The 22888-nt window shown below is 53.3% G+C and overlaps 7 protein-coding genes across 7 annotated transcripts; 3 read left to right on the forward strand and 4 right to left on the reverse strand.

Annotated features, from left to right (window-relative positions):
• Nucleotides 1–699: 699 nt before the first annotated feature.
• Nucleotides 700–2899, reverse strand: ssr2 (SWI/SNF and RSC complexes subunit ssr2; the record flags this gene model as incomplete). The annotated part of the gene is made up of 3 exons (XM_037320198.1): nt 700–2094; nt 2162–2718; nt 2785–2899. 3 exons carry the CDS (start codon nt 2897–2899, stop codon nt 700–702), a joined length of 2067 nt encoding a protein of 688 aa, XP_037180641.1.
• Nucleotides 2900–3678: 779 nt separating this feature from the next.
• CGCA056_v004944 (putative electron transfer flavoprotein subunit alpha) lies at nt 3679–4805 on the forward strand (the record flags this gene model as incomplete). The annotated part of the gene is made up of 2 exons (XM_037320199.1): nt 3679–3972; nt 4062–4805. The coding sequence occupies 2 exons, from the start codon at nt 3679–3681 to the stop codon at nt 4803–4805; spliced, it is 1038 nt and encodes a 345-aa protein (XP_037180646.1).
• Nucleotides 4806–4864: 59 nt separating this feature from the next.
• CGCA056_v004945 (putative NADPH:adrenodoxin oxidoreductase) lies at nt 4865–6541 on the reverse strand (the record flags this gene model as incomplete). Its single annotated transcript, XM_037320200.1, has 3 exons — nt 4865–5677; nt 5732–6190; nt 6245–6541. 3 exons carry the CDS (start codon nt 6539–6541, stop codon nt 4865–4867), a joined length of 1569 nt encoding a protein of 522 aa, XP_037180647.1.
• Nucleotides 6542–7585: 1044 nt separating this feature from the next.
• Nucleotides 7586–9472, forward strand: CGCA056_v004946 (uncharacterized protein; the record flags this gene model as incomplete). Its single annotated transcript, XM_037320201.1, has 3 exons — nt 7586–7749; nt 7834–8029; nt 8084–9472. The coding sequence occupies 3 exons, from the start codon at nt 7586–7588 to the stop codon at nt 9470–9472; spliced, it is 1749 nt and encodes a 582-aa protein (XP_037180644.1).
• Nucleotides 9473–9903: 431 nt separating this feature from the next.
• Nucleotides 9904–13212, reverse strand: PMS2 (Mismatch repair endonuclease PMS2; the record flags this gene model as incomplete). Its single annotated transcript, XM_037320202.1, has 3 exons — nt 9904–12932; nt 13017–13113; nt 13180–13212. 3 exons carry the CDS (start codon nt 13210–13212, stop codon nt 9904–9906), a joined length of 3159 nt encoding a protein of 1052 aa, XP_037180645.1.
• A 2164-nt stretch (nt 13213–15376) lies between these two features.
• bst-1 (GPI inositol-deacylase) lies at nt 15377–19007 on the forward strand (the record flags this gene model as incomplete). Its single annotated transcript, XM_037320203.1, has 2 exons — nt 15377–16108; nt 16164–19007. The coding sequence occupies 2 exons, from the start codon at nt 15377–15379 to the stop codon at nt 19005–19007; spliced, it is 3576 nt and encodes a 1191-aa protein (XP_037180648.1).
• A 1217-nt stretch (nt 19008–20224) lies between these two features.
• CGCA056_v004949 (uncharacterized protein) lies at nt 20225–22114 on the reverse strand (the record flags this gene model as incomplete). Its single annotated transcript, XM_037320204.1, has 4 exons — nt 20225–20709; nt 20769–20902; nt 20964–21937; nt 22019–22114. The coding sequence occupies 4 exons, from the start codon at nt 22112–22114 to the stop codon at nt 20225–20227; spliced, it is 1689 nt and encodes a 562-aa protein (XP_037180649.1).
• Nucleotides 22115–22888: the final 774 nt, after the last annotated feature.

Raw genomic sequence — 22888 nt, forward strand, 5'->3', positions numbered from 1 at the left:
GGCCAAACGGCGACCCGCGCTTCGCGCCGGCCCTGGCAGCAGTGTAATGCGGGCAGACTCAGGCGTTGCTTCCATCTCCCTCGTCGTCTTCTTTCCTCTCAGTCATGTGTTTCCCTATCGTAGCACGCAGGTCTAGCAGGCGACAGGCACAGAGGGTTCTGTCACATGGAGCTACTCATGGCACAAAGAACGGATGAACAAGACACCGGACTGTTCCGGACTGGGCTAACGGATATCCTGGACGAACGGACCAGAATTCCTTTCGTAGTTTCGGAGCACGGGGATCTTCGACTCCCTCCCAACCCATCTCGTAAGCCTAGACCTTGATGCTACTAATACACCCCCGAGGCGCTGCACAAAGCCGACTGTTGCGAGCCTTGAGCGTCCGCTTATCAACAAGAGATCGTACAGATAGGTAAATGGCTTTATGTATCTAATACACGTACTTGCACCAGGAGACAATGCGTCGCCGAGCCTTCGGAATCCCTTGGACGCCTGCCCTGGAATACCAAAACGATGTCAAACCACCCCCCGCAATTATTCGTTCCATTTCCTACCTTATTCGTCGCCAACCCAAACCCTTCGGAATAGAAAAAGAAAGAACACGGAAACATCAACCCTCCGTCGCCGCCGTCACTCGCTTGCATCATTTTTAATGCCTTCTCAGTTGCTCTCGGCTACCCAATCGGTGGCGATCACTCAAGCCTCGAAGCTCTTGATCTGGCCCTCGCTGCTCAATGGCTGTACTGCACTGGATCCAGGAACAGCTTGGAACGTAAGACTCGCGCCGTCCGTCATGGCGTCCTGAGCCAATTTGAGGCCCTGATCCCCACCCGCCTCAACTGCTGTCTTCAGGGAGTTCTGCACTTCGCGAACACGACGCTTGAATGCAAGGCGGTCCAAAAATAGTTGTTGGCGGCCTCGCTCAAGCTCTCTTCGTTCCGCCTGCAAGATGGCCTCCATCTCGTTGAAGTACTTCAACTTCAGTTCAAGTTTTTGAAGTGTGAGGTTGGCCGCCGCTGAAACAAGTCGCGTCATCTCGCGCTCCTCATGTGACACCAGACCAGCAGCCCGGGCACCCATCGTGGCCATCGGGATCGTTGCCAGAGTCGTTGTGGTTGTAGTGGTGGTCGTGGTTGTGGTCACGTCAATCTCCATCGAGTCGCCATCTTTGTCCTTGCCCTTGCCGTTAGTAGTCGCCTGCTCGCCTGAGTCGTCTCCCTCCAGACGCCTGCGCAGCTTCCGCGTGAGCTCCTCGGCCGACTTGTTGGCAGCAGCAGCCGTGCTCGCAGGATCTGCGAGACCCGCGAGGAACCCAACCACAGACATGACAGGGTTATCCGCCTGGCTGAAAGGAAGGTGGCCACCCTGTGTTCCAAGCATGGCAAGACCCGTAGGTGCGTTAACAGCAAGGTCGTCTGCGTACTTGCCCTCTATGTCTAGGGACAAAAACTGTAAGACGCACTCCTCACGAGTGCGAGTGCCAACGTGGTCCGCAATCTCATTCCAGTCGTCATCCATCCTCTCGATACCTTCCAGGAGTCGTAGGATTTCTGTATCGCTCCAAGGCGCATCTCGGTCAAGAACGGTTGTGTAAGTAGGGTTCTCCATCCTTGTGAATTGAGCACTGGTCTGGTTGCCAGGCAGATGGCCCTCAAGATAGCAGCTTGGGCAGACGTCGTACTTAGTCTTGGAGTTGGGATCGGTTTGAGAGCTGTGATAGTATAGTCTGGTGCAATCAATACCGCAGGTATGGCAGTTGACCTTAACAATAGGCGTCTTCGTTGCCTCCTCGACACCTGAGATGCCATTGGTAATTGGTGCATCTCCATTGGTCTTAGGCGCCGTCTTGTTGAGCTTTGCGCCCTTGGCGCTTGCCTCGTATATGTTACGGCTAACCTCGAGGTTGACGTCGGTCTTGGGACCAGACGTCGCCGACGCTTTCTTCTCTGTGTCCGCGCTAGGCTTTCCAGCCGACACAACCGCATCAGAAGACGGCTGCCACGGCTGAAGACCACGGGGCGTGTCACAGATGATCTTGAAGTGGCCGGTGAATGGCGGGCCAACATGCGATGGTCTTTGCTCGGCATCAACCTGGTTCACTGTTAACCCTGATCATGGCAGCATACACCCATAAAGATGGAAACCAAAAGAAAGTTACCTGATAGTTGATCAAGCCCCACTGCTCAAGAAAAGAGTGCACCCGCATAATGGCGCAGACATCTCCGGCCAGATTACGTCGGCAAGCTGTGACAGTAAGGTATTCAACCGGGTTCAAACGGTACGTGTTGATCATGAAGTCGCGGTAGTCCTTGTAAACGGCCGGGGTTTTGCTGCGGTTGCGGCTATTGAAGAATTCAGACATGGCCTTGCGCTCGATGTCGTTAATGGTGTTCATGTCGAACCAGGTGCTGTAGCTTGGCAGGACGATGGCGTGTGTCTGAGAGATGAGGTGCTCCCGAGCCGCATTTTCCAGCGTCTCCTTGGTCTTGGAGTCCTGCCCATCCGCATCGGTTCCAGCTCCGACATCATCCCCCTCTTTCGATTGGCCGTCCTTGACCTCATCACGTGCACCTGCCATGTCCTCGTCTTGGGTAGCCTCGGGCGCTGGGCCATCGGGGGCATCGAGAGGGTTGTCGGAAGTCACGCCGGGTGCAGGCGTCGCGCTATCTTGCTTGATGTTGGGTTCCGCGATAGGGCCCTCGGTCATCTGGACGTCTGCTCAGTGAGGTTGATTTAGTTGGGGCTGCGTCGACAACGGAAGAGTCAGACGGGAACATGTACCTTCGGCGCCATCTCCAGATGTAGTTGCAGCAGGCTGCAACGGCGGCTGAGAAAGAATTGGGTTACTGCCGGGGGAGGCAGCACTAGATAAGCCGTAGGTAGTCTGGTCCTCCATGATAACTTTGGGCGAAGGGACCTCAGGAGGCAACGGACATCAAGGCTGCCTGGAAGTCGCGAGTGAATGCAATGGCGCGACGCGCAAATCGGAGTCAGAGACAGTCGATTGGATCAATCTGTGGCATGCGACTGGCGACTTTGGTTGTTTGATGATGCAGCCCACAGGTTTTACCCCTCTAGCAGCGCGTGGTGTTGATGTTGAGTAACAAGATGTGATGGTTATGGAGTAGTCGTGTCTGGGCCTGGAGAAATTTTGGCGCGAGATGCTGGAGGATAATACAGTGTAGGTATTGTTTAAGGTACCTTAGGTAGGTAGGTACTTGCAACAGACAGTAGTAGGTAAGGTAAGCCTGGCGCTGCCAGCTCTGGGCATTCCTCCACTGTTAGGTGGCGACCTGCTCTGGAGACCACCTTAGCTTAGGTAACCTAAAACACCACAGTTGCATCTATGTACGCTCACACGTGACCTCCGACGCTCTCTGTTCCTGAGGCTGCACGGCCGGGAAAAGCAGACATAAAGCCGATTCGTTCGACCTAGAGCCACCCCCTGGCGTTTAGGCAAAGGCCCTCCCTTCTGATGACGGCACCTTGGCAGTTGAGGAAGGCTTCATGCGAACTCGGCGTAGTAACCTCGGGCCGTGTCAAACCGTTCCTATCTATTTGCGTCATCCACCGCAACAGTCGTACAACACCTGCTTCTCTCAAGTTTCCGGCGGTTCTTTTCTCATTTCGAACTGAAGCATACCTTTCCGCTTTTCCATATCTGTTTAAATCATCATGCTGTTTCCAACCCGAAGAGCCGCTGTCAGCGGGGCTGCTTGGGCGACCAGCGGACTGTCGGGGCTCCGATCAAGATCGACGAGGAGTCTACTATCCACTCTCGCTCTCTTGGAACAGAGGGAAGGTCAATTGAACCACGGTTCTTTGAGCGCCATCACCGCGGCGAAGAAACTCGGCGGACCAATTCACGGTTTCGTGGCGGGAAGCAACATCAAGGGAGTTGCAGAGGAGGCGGCTAAGGTCGAAGGCGTAGAGAAGATCATTGCTGTTGACAACAGCGCATACGACAAGGTTTGCTTCTTCTCCGAGGGGAGAAATTTTTGGACATCTTGCATACGGACCGGACTCTCTGACGCTCTTTTTTTCTTCTTCTTTTGCAGGGCCTTCCCGAGAACTATGCGCCGTTGTTGGTCGAGAACATCAAGAAGGGCGGCTACACCCATGTTATCGCTGGACACACTGCCTTCGGAAAGAACCTCTTGCCCCGCGTTGCTGCGCTTCTGGACTCTCAGCAAATCTCTGATATTACTTCTATCGAGAGCGAAAACACCTTTGTTCGTCCCATTTATGCCGGCAACGCCATTGCCACGGTCGAGTCATCTGACCCCGTCAAGATAATCACAATTCGGGGTACAGCTTTCCCTGCTGCAGAGATAGCTGGTGGTTCAGCAGGCGTTGAGGCGGGCATCGACCCCAAGTCCGAGTCTACCACCGAGTGGGTCTCCGAGGATCTTGCCAAGTCCGACCGGCCAGACCTCGCAACTGCCAGCAGAGTCGTCTCTGGTGGCAGAGGCCTCAAGTCCAAGGAAGAGTTCGACAAAGTGATGCTGCCACTGGCCGACTCCTTGGGGGCTGCGGTCGGTGCGTCCAGAGCTGCGGTGGATAGTGGCTACGCGGACAACAGTCTTCAGGTAGGCCAAACTGGCAAGGTTGTCGCCCCCCAACTTTATATGGCCGTCGGCATCTCTGGTGCCATTCAGCACTTGGCAGGTATGAAGGACAGCAAGGTCATCGCGGCCATCAACAAGGACGCGGATGCTCCTATTTTTCAGGTCGCAGACGTTGGTCTTGTTGGAGACCTGTTCGAAAAGGTGCCCGAGTTGACGGAGAAGGTCAAGCAGTGATATAATATTTTGTAATCTACATAGATGAGTCTATGCATGGGTGATGGCCTCTGTTACGCTCACGAAATAACATCGAGCATCGCTTTGGTGGATGTGAACTTTTCTCGTTCTTTGCCCGCAGCACGGCCATTGTCTTTCTCGGCCCTGTCTATCTTCTGCCAATCAGCCCAGGATACTCTTTTCGAGGCCCTGTCGCCAACTTCTGCACTGATCCCTGCCCATCCATGCTTGGTGTTCATGTCAGTTCCGGACAGAAATGGGAACCCGGACAACCAGTCTTGTACGATTGAGTCGCCGGTCTCGAAAGCATCCATCATGGTCGATGCGATAACTCCTGTGGGCCCTCTCTTCACCCAACCGGCGCAATAAACGCCAGGGGAAGCGTCGAATTCTGATGAGTTCCCCGAGGTATGCCGCAAGACTCTGCCACGCCCATCGTTCATGACAACACCACGCCGGTCATCAAAGGCAAGGCCCGCTTCCTGCAATCCCGGTATTGAGACAGATTTGTAGCCGATGGAACGGAAGACCAGGTCTGAGGGCACAGTTATCGTTTCCCCGGTTAAGCGAACCTGGGCACCGGGGTCGAACTTGGAGGACAACTCCGTTCGTTCCAACCGGGTACTACCGACATCGGACGGAGATTCCGGGCTGGCGAGAAACTCTACTGGGCTCAGGCAAAAATCGAGAGACCAAGACCTCGCAACATCGTTGGGCCGGACAGCTGAGCCTTTGGCTACTACCTCCATCAGTCTCCTTGCCGCTCTGGGGAGCGTCTTGATTTCAGGAGGAAGGAGGGTTGGGTCGACGGGATGGAAAGCAAGACTGGGAATCTTCATCAGCTCCCTGACCTCTTTAATGGTGAAAGCTGCCTATTGAGTGTTATCAACTACGAGCGTACGGTGGAGACTTTGTTTTACGCTCACCTGCATAGGCCCACGCCTTCCAATGACATGAACCCTCTTGATGCGGGAAACGGCCAGGTTGGCTAACGCTTCTTCGGTGATGTCTGTTTTGCGTAAGACATCTACATCTTCAAGCAGCATGCGAGCTACATCCAAAGCAACATTTCCCTGACCGACGATAACAGCTTCGTCGCCTTTGGTCAAGTCTGGCGCCAGCCCGGCGTACTCGGGAAGTCCGTTGTACCAGCCAACGAATGAACGTGCAGAATATATGCCCCGAAGCTCAGATTCCCCTGGAACACCAAGTGTCCTGTCCTTTGCTGCCCCGTATGACAACAAGACAGCATCGTAATGGCGCAGTAGACTCGAAAACGGAATAGTGCAGCTATGCGGATGAAAACCTGCTTCGCCAACGGAAACGTTGCCAACAAATGTGAAATTAGGAGAGCCAGCGACCTCCTCAAACTTATCTTGGCATTTCTACGATGGTTCCGTCAGTCGAGCCGAAATACGTGAGTGAGGAGAGAAAGCAACCTTGACTTCAGGGTGATCTGGGGCGACGCCGAAGCGGACAAGACCGAAGGGAACTGGTAATGACTCAAACATGTCAATTTTCGCGTTTGGGAGCCGAGACATGACGCGGTAAGACGCATAAAAACCAGCGGGGCCGGATCCTACAACAGCAACGCGAAACGAGTCTTCGGGAGAACGAGTTCGCCTTGCGATAGACGCTTCGGTGCTGACCAGGCGGACCGCTGAGTTGCCAGTGCCCACCTGAGGCCGAGCATGGCTGCAGCCTAGAAACGGCCGGACTCGAAGTAGGAGGAGCATGGCGATGCTGTTCTGGAGCACGCACGTGGTGCTGCTGGGCCGGTCAAGCAATGATTAATCTTGCCCGCTGGGTCGCCAGCTGAGTGTATCGTCGAAAATCCCAGTGATTGCAACGATATGGAGATAAGGACTGTGCGATGAGCCCGGCTTATGAGTGACGGATGGGAGGCAGACCAAGCAGAAAAGGTTCGATGATGAGTAACCGTAGCAGACCGGATGAGTTCGGATATAGTACCGGGACCCGCCCCCAATACGGGCCTCTCGGAGATGTGTGAGCGGCGGTGTTGCCGGGGACGAGGGATGACGAAACCGCAAACGCCCCGGATTGTCCGGAGACGTGAAGATGGAAATATGTGGTTAAGATCCAAGGTGCGTAGGGAGGTAGGTTGGTCTCAGCTCGCTCACTGCGACCTTGTCTTCCAGGTTACCTGCAAAAGACTAGTGCGGCGGGATAAAAGTGGATGTGTACCTGACCTAGGATGTCCAAAAAGCAACTTTTAGAGCCTAGCCCAGTGAGAAACGCCATTTTTGGGCGCTGGGCCAGGTTTCAGGCGCTGTTCATCGTATTAGACAGCCGTTGCTGCGGCAACGGGGGCGTTAGACGTGATGTTGATAACGGGCAATGACTGTCAAGCCAGGCACACTTGAGTCCTTGATTTGCCCTGGTTTATCTGACTCTCACTGCCTGACCTACATCTCTGTAGCATGTTGCTAGCTGAGGTTGGCACATCCCTCTGCCCCGTCTTACCCCAAGCTGAGGTACTCTTAACTATCAAGCCTCTCGCTCTCATCCACCACCACCTCACGGCCATTCCCCTCCTTCATCATCCCACATGCTCAATTTCTCCCAGAGACCTCTAGCAAAGTCCCAATCACGCGCATTAAGCTGACTGGATCAAGCCAGCGGCATTCCAGCCAGCTCACCTCGACGCCGCCTTCTGTGGAAGCATTCCTGAAAACTACACACTCACACACACTCGCTATCCGTCTGTCTCTTTTTTTGCTACGACTGAGGACGAAACGACCAAGTCTAATGCCGCGAAGATGGTTCAGCAGCCCTATCTTTACAATGCCGTCAGCAACAGTCGAGACTCACGATTTCCCGAGCCCAAGTTTGACCCTAAAGCAGTAACGCGTGCGAGTTGGGAGCCGAAGCCGCGCAAGCCCAAGCCCACTGGGCCGTTGGTCACTTTCAATCGCCATCCTGAGTGAGTATTTTCTGTGCAACTGGATTTCTTCTGCCTGAGAGCCAGGACTACACGATGATCACATGCTGACCAACCGCCATCCAGCGCTCAGATGGTGCTGTCGCATAGGTCGAGCAGTTATGTGTCCCTCAGTCCTCGGACGAAGAGCTGGATCAAGAGCATACGGATCGTCCAGCTGGCTCTCAGAGTCCTGCAACTAATTGGGGCTGCAGGCCTGCTTGCCCTCCTCATCCTGCTGAACAACATCGAGGCTCTCGCTGGGTGGGTCATGCGTATCACGGTACGTTTGCAGCAAACGACGCGCTCACTTGATAACCATGCTGATGAAATCTAGCCCGGCGTCGTGATGGTACACTGTTTCTACGCCATTTACCACCTATCCAGGCCAGCCGGGGACCGTAGCCCTGCGTCATCCACCGCTTATCAACTCTTTTCCGGTATCTCTGACCTAGCCGCCATGCCTCTCTACGCATATGGTGCCTTGATGGCCATGAACAATAGCGCAGCTTGGACGACTCGCTGGGTTGACCAGGGGCTCGTGGAATACTTTGTTCAAGCCGTCAGCTACACATTCATCGGTGCCGGGGGCTTGCATCTAATATCATTCTGCATTTCCGCTTGGCTCGGCTTCATGTTTCGCAAAATCACTCAGATGCCTCCAGACATGAACCCCTTGGAGGATCATCTGACCTCGCGAGCTAAGCATAAGAGGAACAAATCCAGTGTCGCGACCAGCGTTAGCGACGAGGGCGAGAAGCGACTTTCTACGCCTCTTGAAGAGCGACGTCGGTCCGGTGCACCGTATCAAGACCTTTCTCGACCGCCCAGCATTCCTTTCCAACGGACGAGAGCCGGCTCTGATCTGTCCAACCGCACACGTGATTCTCACGCCGATCTCCCCAGTCGGCGATATCAGATCCCACTAGGAAACTCACCGAGAAACTCAGCCGTCGCTAGTGAATACAATCGAATGTCTATTCCTCGTTCTTCACCCAGTGGCTCTTACACTGAAGTCCCGCTTCACGACACGAACAACCCCCGGTCATCTCTTTTATCTGGAGTTATTTCTTCCCCGACCCAAGCTCGCAACGCAGGCAAATTCACCGAAACCTGGTTCGCCACGGACTCGCTTATCTCGCGCACGCAGAAGAGAAACTGTGCCATGGATGTCGCTGTTGCAGCAGAGAAAAAGCTTTCGAGTGATAAGGGGTACGAAGCTTTGGGTCACCGTTACAACGTGGAGGATTCCGATTCTGACAACGATGAAAATGATCTTGCGGGTAGCGATTTCGAGAACGATCTTGGGAACCCTCACCCGAATCCCTTAGCATCAAATCCTCACCCGGCGACCGCACGAGCCAAGACATCGTTCTTGCCTCCCCGCAACTCTGCCTTGTCTGAGGTGAATCTCAATTCCCGTCAGGTCAGCGGCAGCAATGATATTGCAGATGCGAGGCTTTCTGCGCTGGCGGGACAGCCGTGGCCACGCAACCGCGACAGTTCCATCCAGCCAGAGTCTGACTTCTACTCAAAACCCTATGGCGAGCTCAAGGCCGCAACACCCCCTGTCATGGTTGGCAACAACCGGCAGGTGTCCTCCGGTAATGACTACGACAACCAGCCGTACTCCTGCACCTATGGACGACGTAACGTGAGCGGCAAAGTCGCCGAGGAGGGTCTGGCTGGGTCGAAGAATGGCTATTCAAGGTACAGCGTGATATAGGGCCGAATTTGAACTTCAAAAGGCCTTCGACTGAGATGAGATGCTGTGTGGTCTGCTCTACGGATTTGTGATTTTTCGGGAGTTAGTTCGGGGACAATATTACGACTCATGTCGACCTCAAATGCTGACGGCCAGCTCAGGCTGACTCATTGGCGAAGACCCTCAACGCATGCACTGGATATTATGTTGTACTTAGCTCACAAGAAAGAGAGAGGTCAAGTCTGCACACGGCGACTGTTTCATCATTCCCGCTGTTCAGCTGTAAACAGAGAACGTTCGTGTTTGTGCAGAATTTACCTCAGGACAGATGGAAAACTGATTGGAATTTAGTCACTGTCTAAGACAGTTTCGTGTGAATGAAACGAGGTACAGGTTAGGAAGTCATTAGAAGAAGAGATGCTGCTCCAAAGACCATCTCGCGCCTTGCGCCTTTAGCCCCGGGCATACGTGGCCCAGTCCACGCCTGGTTTGTCTTCTTTCCACCCTATCTCATCCCAAGAGCCGAGCCCACTCAAGTGGCGCATTGTTGGTCGTCCATGGGGGCAATTCCAAGGCTTATCCAGCTCGCCCATGTGACGGACAAGCTTCTCCATCTGCTGATGCGCCAGAGCCCTTCCGATCATGACACTGCTCCGGCAGGCACGCATGGCAAACATTGAACGGACCTTGGAGGGTCGTGGGGCGGAGACGCCCTCGTTAGATTGATGATCCCCTAGGAGAGATATCAACTCTTCGAGGTCAGACAGCGTAAAGGTCGTCCCGTGGCTTAGAGGGAGAGCAAGAAGTTTGCATCGTAATCCCACAGGTTGATTGCCGGACCTGTCCACGTCCACCTGAAAGCCATTGGTGTTCAAGGCGGCAATGTTCTCCATCACGATTTCTTCCTCAAGAGCCGTGAGTTCAAGCTGCTTCGGATGCACAAGTCGCTGTGATTGTACGACTGTCGTCGACTGCAGTCGTTCGAAGTTGTACTTCTCATCCGAAGCATGCTGGTCAATGATGAAGAGCTCATCATCGCTGCTAGAACTACCACCGTCCCCTTTGCCTGATGCGTGACGGACAGCGATGATGAACCCCAGGTTGAATTGGCCAACGATAGTCATGTTTCCAAAGTCAGCTTTTGTAATAATAAGGGACAGGACTTCTTCAGCATCTTGCGACTCCAAGCCCAAGGCACTGAGGGCGTTGGTTTGACGTGAATTTGCTCGCTTCATTTCAGATGCCCACAATTTCATTTGAGTGTGCAGACCCCCCTCGTTGATCTTTATGCTTTGCTCATGTTGTAGGGTGGCATCCTTCCGCTTGACTCCGGCATTGAGAGCACTGGGCCTCTTACTGGAAGCCTCAGATCGTTCCAACCCATCTTCCTCAGGCTGGTGCTCGGTCGCAACAGACTGATCCGGGGCTGAATCGTCGTCAAAACGAGGTGACTTGAAGCTAGGTGCATCGATTTGGCTGTGGAGTTCTCCTGGGGTACGTGGTAACTCTTCAACAAAGCTAACAGTCTCCATTGCCTCGCTTGAATGATTCTCTCTAAGAGAACTGGGCAAATCGGAGCCGTTCGCTTGGCTACCAACGTCCGTGGCTGCGCCGATCTTGTCTAGATCTTGCAAACTGTCATTGGCCTTTTCCGCCTCATCTCTAGATCGATTGGCTGAAAGTATCTGTGTCAAACGAGAGCCGAAGGATGTACCTAAGGTCGTGGGTTTGCTAGTGGGGGATTTTGCATGTCCTGTCCCCTGATCGAGCTTCAATTTCTTAGCGTGTATTTCGGTTGACCCTACGACGGTGGAGTCTCCAATGATAATGGTAGCAACATCTGGAGCATGTCTTTTCGACATTCGTGGCGTCACTGCCGGCATGCTGTTGTCTACCGGAGTCCTGATCGGCGTAATGGCTGGGATCTCAGCTTGGTCAGAGACTTTTCCGCCTTCAGAAGTGCTTGGTACATGTTTTGACGGTGCTTCGGGGTCCTCTCGGTCATCCAGCTCGGCGAGACGAGCACGAAAGTCTAGCACCCTCTGAGGGGTTTCTACTGTGTCTGCTGGCGTAGTATCCAGCACCTCCTCTGGGGACTCTGGCGGCTCTTCAGCAACTTCATCTTCTCCTTGTGATTCACCAGGCTGTCCGGGAGTTGTCAATATCCCGGTATCGCCCCTCCTGTTCGACCGCGGCTCGTCGGGTTCTCGACTATCTTTTGCTGTTCTTCCAACCCAGCGACTCATCAAACTTTGCGACTGTAGGTCTGCGGGGGATGTTATTTTTTGCTGTGTCGCACGAGTCTTTCGGACTTGTTTGCTGCGCGGTGGGGATCGATCCTCTTCATTCTCAGAGCTTGAACCGTGGTGCTGAATGGCTGGGCGTGGCCCACTCGCTGTGAACGTCGGCTTCTTGGTGTTTTGTGCCGCAGTCTGAGTACCTTTGCCCTCGCCGTCGACCTCCATGACGGTTACGGTGGCTTGGGTACCTCGATGAAGCTTTTGCGTGGATGACTGCCCCACTGGTATAGAGTAGTCCTGTGATCGGAAGAGAGCAGTCAAGGCCTCCCTTAAGTTTTCCAACATTCGATTTTGGTCATGCAAGAGGATGGTGCGTTTATCAGGGCTGACGTTGACATCATACAGATGAGTGTCGAGTTGAATGTCTGCAAATATAAAGGGGGATTGTGACGAGTTGTATGCTTTGTAAACCTCGTTGAAAACTTTAGCAAACTGAGGCAAGCCGCAAGGCCTCCCGTTGACGAAAAACATCTGGCGATCTGGAGTCTGGCGGCCTTCGCCATGCGCTGGCCGACTGATGTACCCCTGAACACGGACTTCAGTAGAAACCTTTTCAATCCTCTGTGCATTTTTCACACCACGACTGACGGTTGGCTCGAAATCTAGCGTCATGTCCAGCTTGACCAGAACCATCATCGTCTTGGCGCCAAATATATTGACGAGGTTCTCACGAGTTGTCGGATTGCCTTTGGTGGAGAACAAAACGATGCGTTTGCCTTTGCTGGGCTGCTGTGATACGGTAAATTTGACACCTGTCTGGATGCAGGCATACTGATTGAGGAGCGAAATGACCTTGTTCCATTCTCGTTTAATGTTGCGTTCGAGTTCGCGACGACGGACAGGCAGATTATGGAAAAGATTCTCGACGATGACATTGGTGCCTTTCTGAGCAGCAATAACACTTGTATTGCCCAGTTTGCCTGAAATTTCGAATTCGAGTCTGGTGCCTTTGGGAACGTCCTTTGCTAGGCAAGTGACGATACTGAACCGCGATAGCGCACATAGTGAAGACAGGGCTTCACCACGGAAACCAAATGTCTCGAGGGTAGCTAAATCGGCGTAGGTTGAAAGCTTCGAAGTATAGTGCTTCAAGGCAATAGTATCGTGGTCGTCATGCGAGATGCCTGAGCCGTTGTCTTGAACCTCGATCGAATCGAGACCCTGGTTCTTGAAGCGAACGTCTTCGATGAGCCGTCAGCAAGCAAGGGTGGGAAAAGAGAGAAACGGCAGGGATATCTGGACTGAAATGAGTTTGGCAACCATACCTACGCTACTGGCGCCCGCATCGATGCTGTTTTCGACTAATTCCTTGACAACAGAACAGAGATCAACGATAACTTGGCCAGATTGTATTTGATGCACCTTCGAGAATTGTCAGCAGGGGGTCGTGGTTTTGCTATTTTCAGGGGGCGGCGTAATCAAGCTTACGGTGCGGCCATCGATGGCCTTTATAGCGGCCATTTCGACGATGAGTTTCTTCGAAGTTCAACACTCCATACATTCATTCCATCGAGAGGATGGACCGGGTGTTGTCATTGAACCGGAAGACGCGCCAGGCGCGTATAGTGTGTTTGCCGGATAAGGCAAGGTGCATTTGGGTCGCGACTTGGTAAGGGAGGCAGGTAGGCTACCTGACATAAGCAAGGCGGCTAGAGTTACCACGGTACCTTGTCATCCTTGCCTACGGACCCAAACACAAGACAGCACTGCCATTGACGCCTTGGCACGCTCTGAAGGACGCGTTAGAGTGACACTCGGGACTTATAGGGTGAGTGGACACTAGAAACGTGGGCCGTCAGTCCGCTAATCTGGGAGTCAGCAGATGGGTAATTAGCGACCAATCGCTGCCGAAAAGCCATTCCCAATTTTTCTCCGGAGGCAAGATACGGTTCGCTGAAGAGAAGCGAATTGTACAGAGGCCGGCGTCTCTAGGAACGAGGACCATCTCTGGCCTCGTTACAAACGCAGCCCTGATCCAAGAAACCCTTCGCCTGTGAGATTTGAGAATCGTAAGCTCGTCATTGGTTTTGAGCAGTGACCTCACTGAACATCCACGGGTACACGAGTACCGTGCCGAACGGGGATTTGATGGGTTTGTGGCAGATCGGGCCGTTGTCTGAGGTGTCCACTGCGAATTATCCGTCTAGATACATCTAGTCCCCAGCCAAGACATTCCTATGAAAGGTATGGACTTATTGAAGCCATTGGCGGAGCCAGCCATCTCTACCGCTACAATGGATATCTGTAGATGGAAAGAAACGTGCAGAGCACAGCGCCGTAACGGAGATTACCTGCCGTTGACTGCGTCGGATGTCGATCTTGTTCCGGCCAGGCTTTGTGAGCTCAGCAGATCAACGAACCTGGTCTGGCTTATTATCTCTGAGGCTACTTTGTGGTCGCGTATTACTCTTGCATTCCAAGACGGCGGGCGTGAGCATGTGTGCCGGAGGTAGATGTAAAGCAAATACACGAACAAAATAAAAAGACAGGGGATATATATGTCAACAGAGAAGAAGAAGTAAACGAGGGCGGCGACCAACACAGCGTTTGCTGGAGAAACAAGCAGAAAACGTTTCATGTCACATTGGGGCAATGATAGGCGGTTCGAGGGCCAGGGATGCCGGGGCAGCGCGAGAGATCAGAGGGAAAGGAGACCTAGGGGACCAGGGGTCTACCTAATCCACCATGCTTTCGTAATCAATGCAAGGCCAGCTCTTAGCCCAGAGCTATCGCTTTGTATGAGTACAAGTGCAGGGTGCATGTGAGGCAATTTTTTAATTCTGCATGTGCGGTACAGCGACATATCGGGAGGCCCGGGTCGCAGAAGCTTCTGAGAACGACCTTTCATCAGGCACCTATCTCGGCGAGACTGTTAGTGAGGAGGCAGGTAGGCGCTTACCTAGAGAAATACCTACTACCTAGGCAAGTATCCGGAGGTACCTTACCTAGGTATCGAACCTTACCTTGAGATAAGGGGATGGGTGATTACCTGACCTAGATACCTTAAGGTAGATAGAAGGAAGAAACGAGATAATCTAAGGCACCTTACCTACTTACCAGGTCCATGTAAAGTACATGCGGTAGGTATTCGGCTTATCACTGCACGCATTCCCAGCCCAGCGCAGCGGAACCGCGGGAACTTTCAAGGCACTGTCAAAGCCTGCACGGCCGCTGGTTATTCGTCGCAACCAGAACCACAGGCCACTTCAGGCCCCAATTGACATTTCCGAGCCTCTACCTGCCTACCTACCTTTGGGTATGCACTCTCTGATGGGGGTCCTCAAGAACACCTATTAGCCGACACCGCGTTACCTACCTACCTAGGTACCTCAGGTAGCTCGGCACCTAGCATCACGTAGCGTCCCCCCCCAAAAACCTTTCCGCATCACAGTGCATCAGCTCAGCGTCCCAGACCCTTACTCGCTTGTTCCAATGGTGAGGTAAGTCCCTTCTAGCAGCATGCTTCTCTCTTTCTCTCGTCCCTCTTCTCGCTTGTCCGCCTCGTCTCTAACCTACGATCGCCCCAGCTCCCATTTTCTCCTCCTTTCCCTCCCAAACGTATCCCAACGGCTCAATCGACCGACTACTTCCTCCCGAGGAAGACTCGAGCGAGCCCTCTCCACCCATGAAGAGGCGCTCGTCGGGTTCGACCGACGACAGCGACGACCCTCTTGCTGAGCCTCCTGTAACCACGATCCAAGAGCCTGCTCGCACCGGCAATTCTGTCGCACACCCCAAACATCTGCCAGTTGCCTCGAGACCGTCTTCTGCGAGGAGTAGACGATCATTCAACGCCAATTGGAAGCTCGAACATGGACCGAATGTATCATTCGACAACCATCCCATAACTGTTTCTTCGTCGCCTTTGCCAGACCCATCCCTGGCCGCGCCGTTGCCCTCATCCTCTGCCGCTCGTCGAAGCAACACACAGCGCCAGCCCCCGAACCACCACCACCACCACCACCAACCCCAGTCCGTAGTCCGTGTCCATCGACTCGACGACAACGACGGAGATCACGCCCTCGCCACCGACGAAGGCGGAGAAGACGACGACGAGAAAGCCTCCACGACCACTGAAAATATGGCTGAAATGCGCTTCACTAGTCGTCGCTCTCGATTTCGTGGCCCGTGGTCCATCACCATTCTCGCCCTTGCTGTCACTGTTCTTGGCATCACCCTGCTTTGCGCCATCTTGAATTCGTCCTGGACCCGTCAGCTCGACGCCAAGGGATGCCGGATGTCTTACATGCGACCCACGTATATACGTCTACGCGACTTCGACACGGAGCATACCCGCTTCGCGACGAAATATTCTCTGTATTTATATCGCGAGCAAGGCGTTGACGACGAAAGAAAGGTAGATCCCTGGACTTTTGCGCCTACGCGGTATTCCATATTAACATAGGCTGTAGTTGAGAGGTGTCCCTGTTCTATTCATCCCAGGCAATGCTGGAAGCTACAAACAAGTTCGTCCGATAGCAGCAGAGGCCGCAAACTATTTCCACGAGTCCCTACAACATGAGGCTGCCGCAGCCGCTGGTGCCCGCAACCTCGACTTCTTCACCGTCGACTTCAACGAGGATATCACTGCATTCCATGGACAGACCATGCTGGACCAGGCGGAATACCTGAATGAGGCGATTCGGTATATCTTGTCTTTATATATGGACCCGCGAATGTCAGCTCGAGACCCGGACCTGCCAGACCCGACGTCCGTTTTGATCCTGGGCCACTCCATGGGCGGTATCGTAGCGCGCACCATGCTCATAATGCCCAACTACCAGTCTTATTCGATCAATACCATCATCACCATGTCCGCTCCGCATTCCCGTCCTCCTGTCACTTTTGACGGACAGATTGTAAAGATCTACGAAGACATCAACGATTACTGGCGCAGAGCTTACTCGCAGAAGTGGGCCAACAATAACCCACTGTGGCACGTTACTCTCGTCTCGATTGCTGGAGGGGGCTTGGACACGGTAGTGCCTTCCGACTATGCTAGCGTTGAGTCGATAATTCCCGAGACCCACGGCTTCACCGTCTTTACCACCGGTATCCCCAAGGTCTGGACCAGCATGGATCACCAGGCGATTCTGTGGTGTGACCAATTTAGAAAGGTTGTGGCCCGAGCTATGTACGACGTTGTTGATGTCCATAGGTCATCGCAGACAAAACCCAGAGCCGAGAGGATGAGAGTGTTCAAGAAATGGCTTCTCACGGGGATGGAGTCCATTGCCGAGAAAACGTTGCCTTCCGAGGGCCCATCTACGCTGCTTACACTGGAAGACAACGCAAACGATATCATGGCCCAGGGCGAGCGTTTGGTATTGCGTCAACTGGGACTGAGTTCGAAACCGAGGGCTCATTTGCTCCCTGTTCCCCCGCAAGGAACCCCAGAGGGCAAGCGATTCACTCTTTTGACTGATGTTGGCCTCGATAAATCGGGGGAGCATGGAAAGCTTGAGGTGCTCTTTTGCAGCGTGTTCCCCCTCCAACCTGGTCAGGCCACGAACTTATTCACCTTGAATATGGACCTGTCAGGAGACAGTACAGGGTCCACTCGACTGGCATGCAAGAACGCCGCAAACGACGCCATGTTGTTGCCCGCTTCGACTAAGTCCCATCGTCATCCGTTTGCCGTGGACAGTGAGCCTGCGACACGTCCATTTTCATATCTACAATACGACACCGAAGACATCGCTGATCATCAGTTTGTTGCTATTATTGACAAAGCACTCAAGCCTACGACAAACTTCGTTGTAGCAGAGTTCAGCGACCACTCGCAATCGCACAGGACGCGTAATATTAGCCTTCGACGACTGTTGGCGTTTGGCATGACATTGAGGCTGCCAGCTAGCCGCCCTATGGTGGCGGAAATCAATGTCCCTGCTCTTCAGTCCAGCTTGCTAGCTTATAACTTGGAGGTCGGCAACCAGGTCTGCGGCGGCAAAGCTGAGATATTTTCTCCTTTGATCCGTCAGTATCTCGCTCAACCGTACGAGTCAAAATTTTTTGTCAACGCTAGACATGCCAGTGTCAGCATTCATGGAGTGGCGCCATTTGTCCCTCCCCCATTGCGGCCAAAGAGGCACGATGAACAGGGACTGAGCTTTCAATTCTGGACAGACCCGACTTGCGAGTCCAGCATTCAAGTCAAATTAACGGTCGACGCCTTGGGCAGTCTTGGAAAGCTGTACATGCGATATCGAACGGTTTTTGCAGCGTTCCCGCTACTGGTGGTAGCCCTTGTACTTCGCAAACAATTCCGAGTATACGACACGACAGGCACATTCATCTCGTTTTCTGAAAGTCTGGATCTCTGTTTACGACAATCCCTACCACTCATGCTGCTGTCATTGACCTTTCTCTCATTGTCAATGGCGGGATCATGGCCAACAGGGCCTGGTGGGTTTTGGCATTGGCGCAACACGACGGCTGCTGCTGGCGACTTCCAAAGCAACGACCTCCTGACGGGTACACAAGATCCTTTCTTTTGGTTTCTTATTCCTCTCATCGGTGTCGTTTGCATCGGTGTTTGCGCCGTGCTCCATTTCGTAACTCTGGCGCTTACACAGCTTCTCGGCGTCGTCTACTCTTGGGTAGTCGTTCATCCTTTTGGCCATGGTAGTAGAGACGAACGGCGGAGATCCCATTCGCCTATATTTGTTCCATCCTCACCTCGGCGTCGTATGATAACCACCGCCATCCTATTATTTTTGGTTTCGACATTCATTCCGTATCAGTTCGCGTACTTGGTGGCGTGTCTCGTCCAGCTATTCACAGTTGTAAGGGCTCTCAGAATAGCCTCCGAAAAGTCTGCACCAGCGTATGACTTCTATCACTACGCCCACTCGATTCTGCTGCTCATGCTATGGGTACTTCCCATCAATCTGCCGATATTAGCCGTCTGGATCCGCAACCTCGCCGTACACTGGCTTACACCATTCTCATCGCACCATAACGTGCTCTCCATTATGCCGTTCATATTACTAGTGGAGAACATGACTACTGGCAAAATGGTGCCCAGGGTCACTGGCAAGCTCAGACATTTGACCAGTGTGCTGCTATTCGGAACGGCAATCTACGCCGCTATCTACGGGGTTTCTTATGCATATATGCTACATTACCTCGTCAACCTGGTGGCAGCATGGCTGGTCGTGATTCATTCTACAGCAGAAAATTGGCCCCTAGCGGGCTTCAGCTCGATATTTGAAAACGGTTCAAATGCGGATCGAAAGGGCGGCAAAACACCATAAGAAACCGGCGCGACACCATGTCGGGTGAAGTGAACGGCACGCGATGTCTAGGCAGCCGGTGCGAATCGGCTTCATTGAAAGCCACGCTCTTTTCATTTCTCGCACACTGTACATAAGAGGCAGTCCCGAAAACCCCCTCGCCGTGGGTACTGCCCAGGTGCTCCTTGGTCAGGTGTTCTTGTCTTCTCCAATATAGACGTCTCGGCTTTCTTTGCTTGGCGCCAGAACCTCCCTTGCCTCGGTTTGGTGCCCAGCTGAAACCGGACCTTTAGACCACGATGTTGGCGTCGGCACAGTCTTTCGTGTTACTATTGTTTTGTTCGTTTGCATCTTGCATTGGCTTGGAGTTCATACGGTTCACGTGTTTGGCTGGAGGCGCTGAAACGAACAAGTTTCCGCCTGGAATGGGCATGGCGCCTTTGAACACACCCCGGCTTGATATATTTTTGGTTTTCCTTTCGCTCTTTCTCTTGACGCTACTCTGGGGGGACGAATGTAAATGTATGCTTGGAGCTGATGGATTCGCTACAAGAGACGGAGAACAGGTTATAAAGGGCATTTTCGCTTCTCAGGCTACTGCCATAATGCCGCGCCGGGAGGGGGGATTTCTAGCGCTTGATGCGATTTTCTTTTAATGCGCCCGCGGTTCAAATGAGACCGCAACCTCGACATCAGAGAGGTGTTGCACAACTGTTAGGACGAGGTCAGGAAGACCAATATGATTACTAGGTGCGCCCACCCGAAAGCTCCGCACTTGTCAGGCATTAGAGGCACAGCAAGTGGCGCTTGGGTTGCACAAAGAGCGAAGGGGTAATGGAAACGGTGCAAATAGTTGGAGCGGCCCCTTGTGTTTACTTAGGCACATGTATCATCGCATGCATCATCGCTAACGGTGTGTCACGATCTTCTCGCTGCAGCGCTTGACGAGAATGAAATGCTGGCGAAATGCCAAGTGCAAATTTCACGCAAATTACTATGGAAAGTTACCATCATTCTATGACCAGAATGCGCCATGGCCCCATAACAAAGTCTCCTAAATCAAACGCCCGCCGTCTATGTGATATGGTCCTTTGTGGTTTCTACGCCAGATCGGCGACGACCACGTTTAGAAGTGCTTCTTCTCCACCGTTTGAGATCGGCAGTTTTTCTCCTCAATATCGAGGATCCGTTGTGGTTGACAAGCAGCCAGTCCAATGACAACTCAACGATCTGCCATGCTAATCCAGCTGCTCAGCTTTGTCCTTCTCCTCCTTGGCCCACTTCACGCGTTGGTGTCGGATGACCCAAAGCGTCAGAACGAGGCCAACTGAGCACGATGCCAAGGTCATCAGATAGGCGGCGCGGTAGCAGTTAAGCCCGTCATGGCAAACGCGTTCGCCGTCCGGCCCAAGAATACTGTGCTGATCGTAAATTTTGCCGTAAAAGATGTTGAAAATATTGCCCGAAACAACTGGAGAGAGCGTCATCAGACCCCAATTTTGGCTGAGGCCGTGAATACCGAATGTTTCAGCAACAATTGAGGGGAAAACACCAAAGAGAAAGCCATAGGCGATGCCTGATAGGCCAGAGACCAAGCCCAACAGGTGAGGGTTGGTTACATTCAGCGCCAGAATTTGAGCAACGAAAAACACGGCGCTGGATGCGACAAGGCACCATACCCGACTACCGTGAAGGACCTTGACAATGAAATCCGAGCCAACACCTGTTCGCGACAGGTCAGTTTGGGGTTTGTGTGGCCATGCCAAGTCGGGGATGACGTACCACTCAGAAGTCTGCCGGCAAAGCTGCACAGGGATAGGATAGAGACGTGCAGCTGTTGCATGGTGATGAGGTATGCCTCATCAACTGACTCGTCCCAGTGGCGCCAAAGAGCTTTCACGTCGTTACCAATGTTGCTGAGAATGCTGTTTAGCACTTGATTCACGCAGACAGCGGAAGGAAGTATGAGGAACGTACTTGATAGTCATCAACCCGATACCGGTCAGAATGCCCATGATGCAAAACAACTGCCAAAAGTCGAGGTCACGAAACAGGTGCCAACCACGAATATCTACACGATGGGAACGATCCATATCAACACTACTCTGGACAAACACATCACCGGGCATTGAAGAGGAGCTCGACACTAGCGAGGACGTCTCGTCGGGCTCGTAATCATCGGCGTCGTCGACGGCTTCGATTCGCGCCTCATCAGCCTCGCGAGACGGCGCAGACGGTTCATTCCGAGGGGTAATCGGCTCGTTGTCGACGGTGGGATTGAGAGTGGTTGTAGTAGTATTTTTTGTGTTTTTGGGCGACGTACCAGGTTCAACCAAGGAAGAGCGGCGCCCAGGACCGGAGCGGTTGGCTTTTGCCTCCTCCGAGGACGTACGATGAAGCTGCTGTGAGCCGGACAGGACGTCACTGGCGGGCAGACTGTGGTAGCTGGTATGGGGCCAGACACGCAGGAAGAAGAAGCCGAGGAAAGTTAAGCCGCAGGTTCCAAATGAGAGTAGGGCCAGGAAGGCGCTGGTGTTTCCCGGAAAGAAGAGGGTGCCACATGTTGAGAAGAAAAAGGCACTCAGGCCAAACGCAGCGAGGGGAAAAGCCGTTGCAGTGCCGCGATGATGAGGCCAATTGAGGGCGGACGTCTTGACAGCGGCAGCAAAGGCCATACAGCCGCCGAGGCCGGTGAGGTACGAAAAGAAGCAGAGAAGCGGGACAGCGCCGGCCGCGCGATCGTAGGCAATATGGAAAGGGAAGTAACCGAGAGCAAGCAGAACGGAACCACCAATGACTGCGGACCGAGGGCCTTTATGATCGACTAGCATGCCGACGGGAACGCCGAGTGAGTACATTCCCAAGTTGGCTGAGAGGCCGATGACGTTCGTTTCGGTCGAGGAGAGTTTCAATCTCTCGGCAAATTGTGGTGCCCATGCTGAGTAGACGTACTGCACAATAACAGCTTGTTAGCGACCGTGGTCCTCTTGCGAACATGGTGCTTTTGGGGAACGATCCAGGCGCCAACTCACGTTGGTGCCACAGGCAAGGGAGATGACGGTTGCCGCGACGCTGGCGACGAGGCGCGCGCGGTGCAGCTCCTTCTCCCTCTCTTTCGGGTTGGCCATTTTGTCAGTTTCGAATCGAGGAACGCGCGTTCTCAAGCTACCATGCTTTGAGAAAACGGATGTCTGTCGGGGTCGGTTCGTTAATACCAATTGGGGAAGAGACGATCGGCGGAAGCGATGGTGGCAAACACTCGAAGAGATGAATATGATTATTGGGATGTTTCGGCTCAGTGTACTTGGACTATCGGAGGTGCAATGATCATGGCGATGCGGGTGAGACTGTAGGCATGCAACATGAAGATTTCAGAAGAAGAAGCAGCCGTAGAATGCTCGTAGTGTTGAAGAAGAGATGGCCGGGTGCGACAGCGATCGTGGTAGGCGTTATTGGTGGTAGGCGGGAAAGGAGTTGTGGAGGAGGAAGGTGATGGTGGTGGCAGTGAGGTTAAGAGGACAGGACGATGCCGGATCCCTTATCTTTGGGATCACGAATCCTCCTGCGGAGTGCGGAAATCGCAACGTAGGTGCGGATACTCGTGGTAGGTTCCCTGACCAGCTCCGTGCACCTGCATTTGCTAGGTAGGGAGATACAGGGGTCGTGGAGGTTCAGGAAGGTCTTGGGAAGAAAGCAATTGGGTGCCCCCTGGGGATGAGCTCCTCGGGCTGAGCTCCTCGGGCTGCCGCGACGCTGCAGCAATCTGCTTTCCGGTAAAAGTGGCTTGTCAAATCGGCCAAACCACTACGTAACGAGTACCAATGGTAATCTGGGTATTACATACTAGTAACGTAAAAGCCGCAGTACTCGATACATTGCATCTTCTGGGCATCTAGGCGTGC

The sequence above is a fragment of the Colletotrichum aenigma genome (assembly GCF_013390185.1).
Source record: "Colletotrichum aenigma strain Cg56 chromosome Unknown KSG_Cg56_contig03, whole genome shotgun sequence".
NCBI lineage: Eukaryota > Fungi > Ascomycota > Sordariomycetes > Glomerellales > Glomerellaceae > Colletotrichum > Colletotrichum aenigma.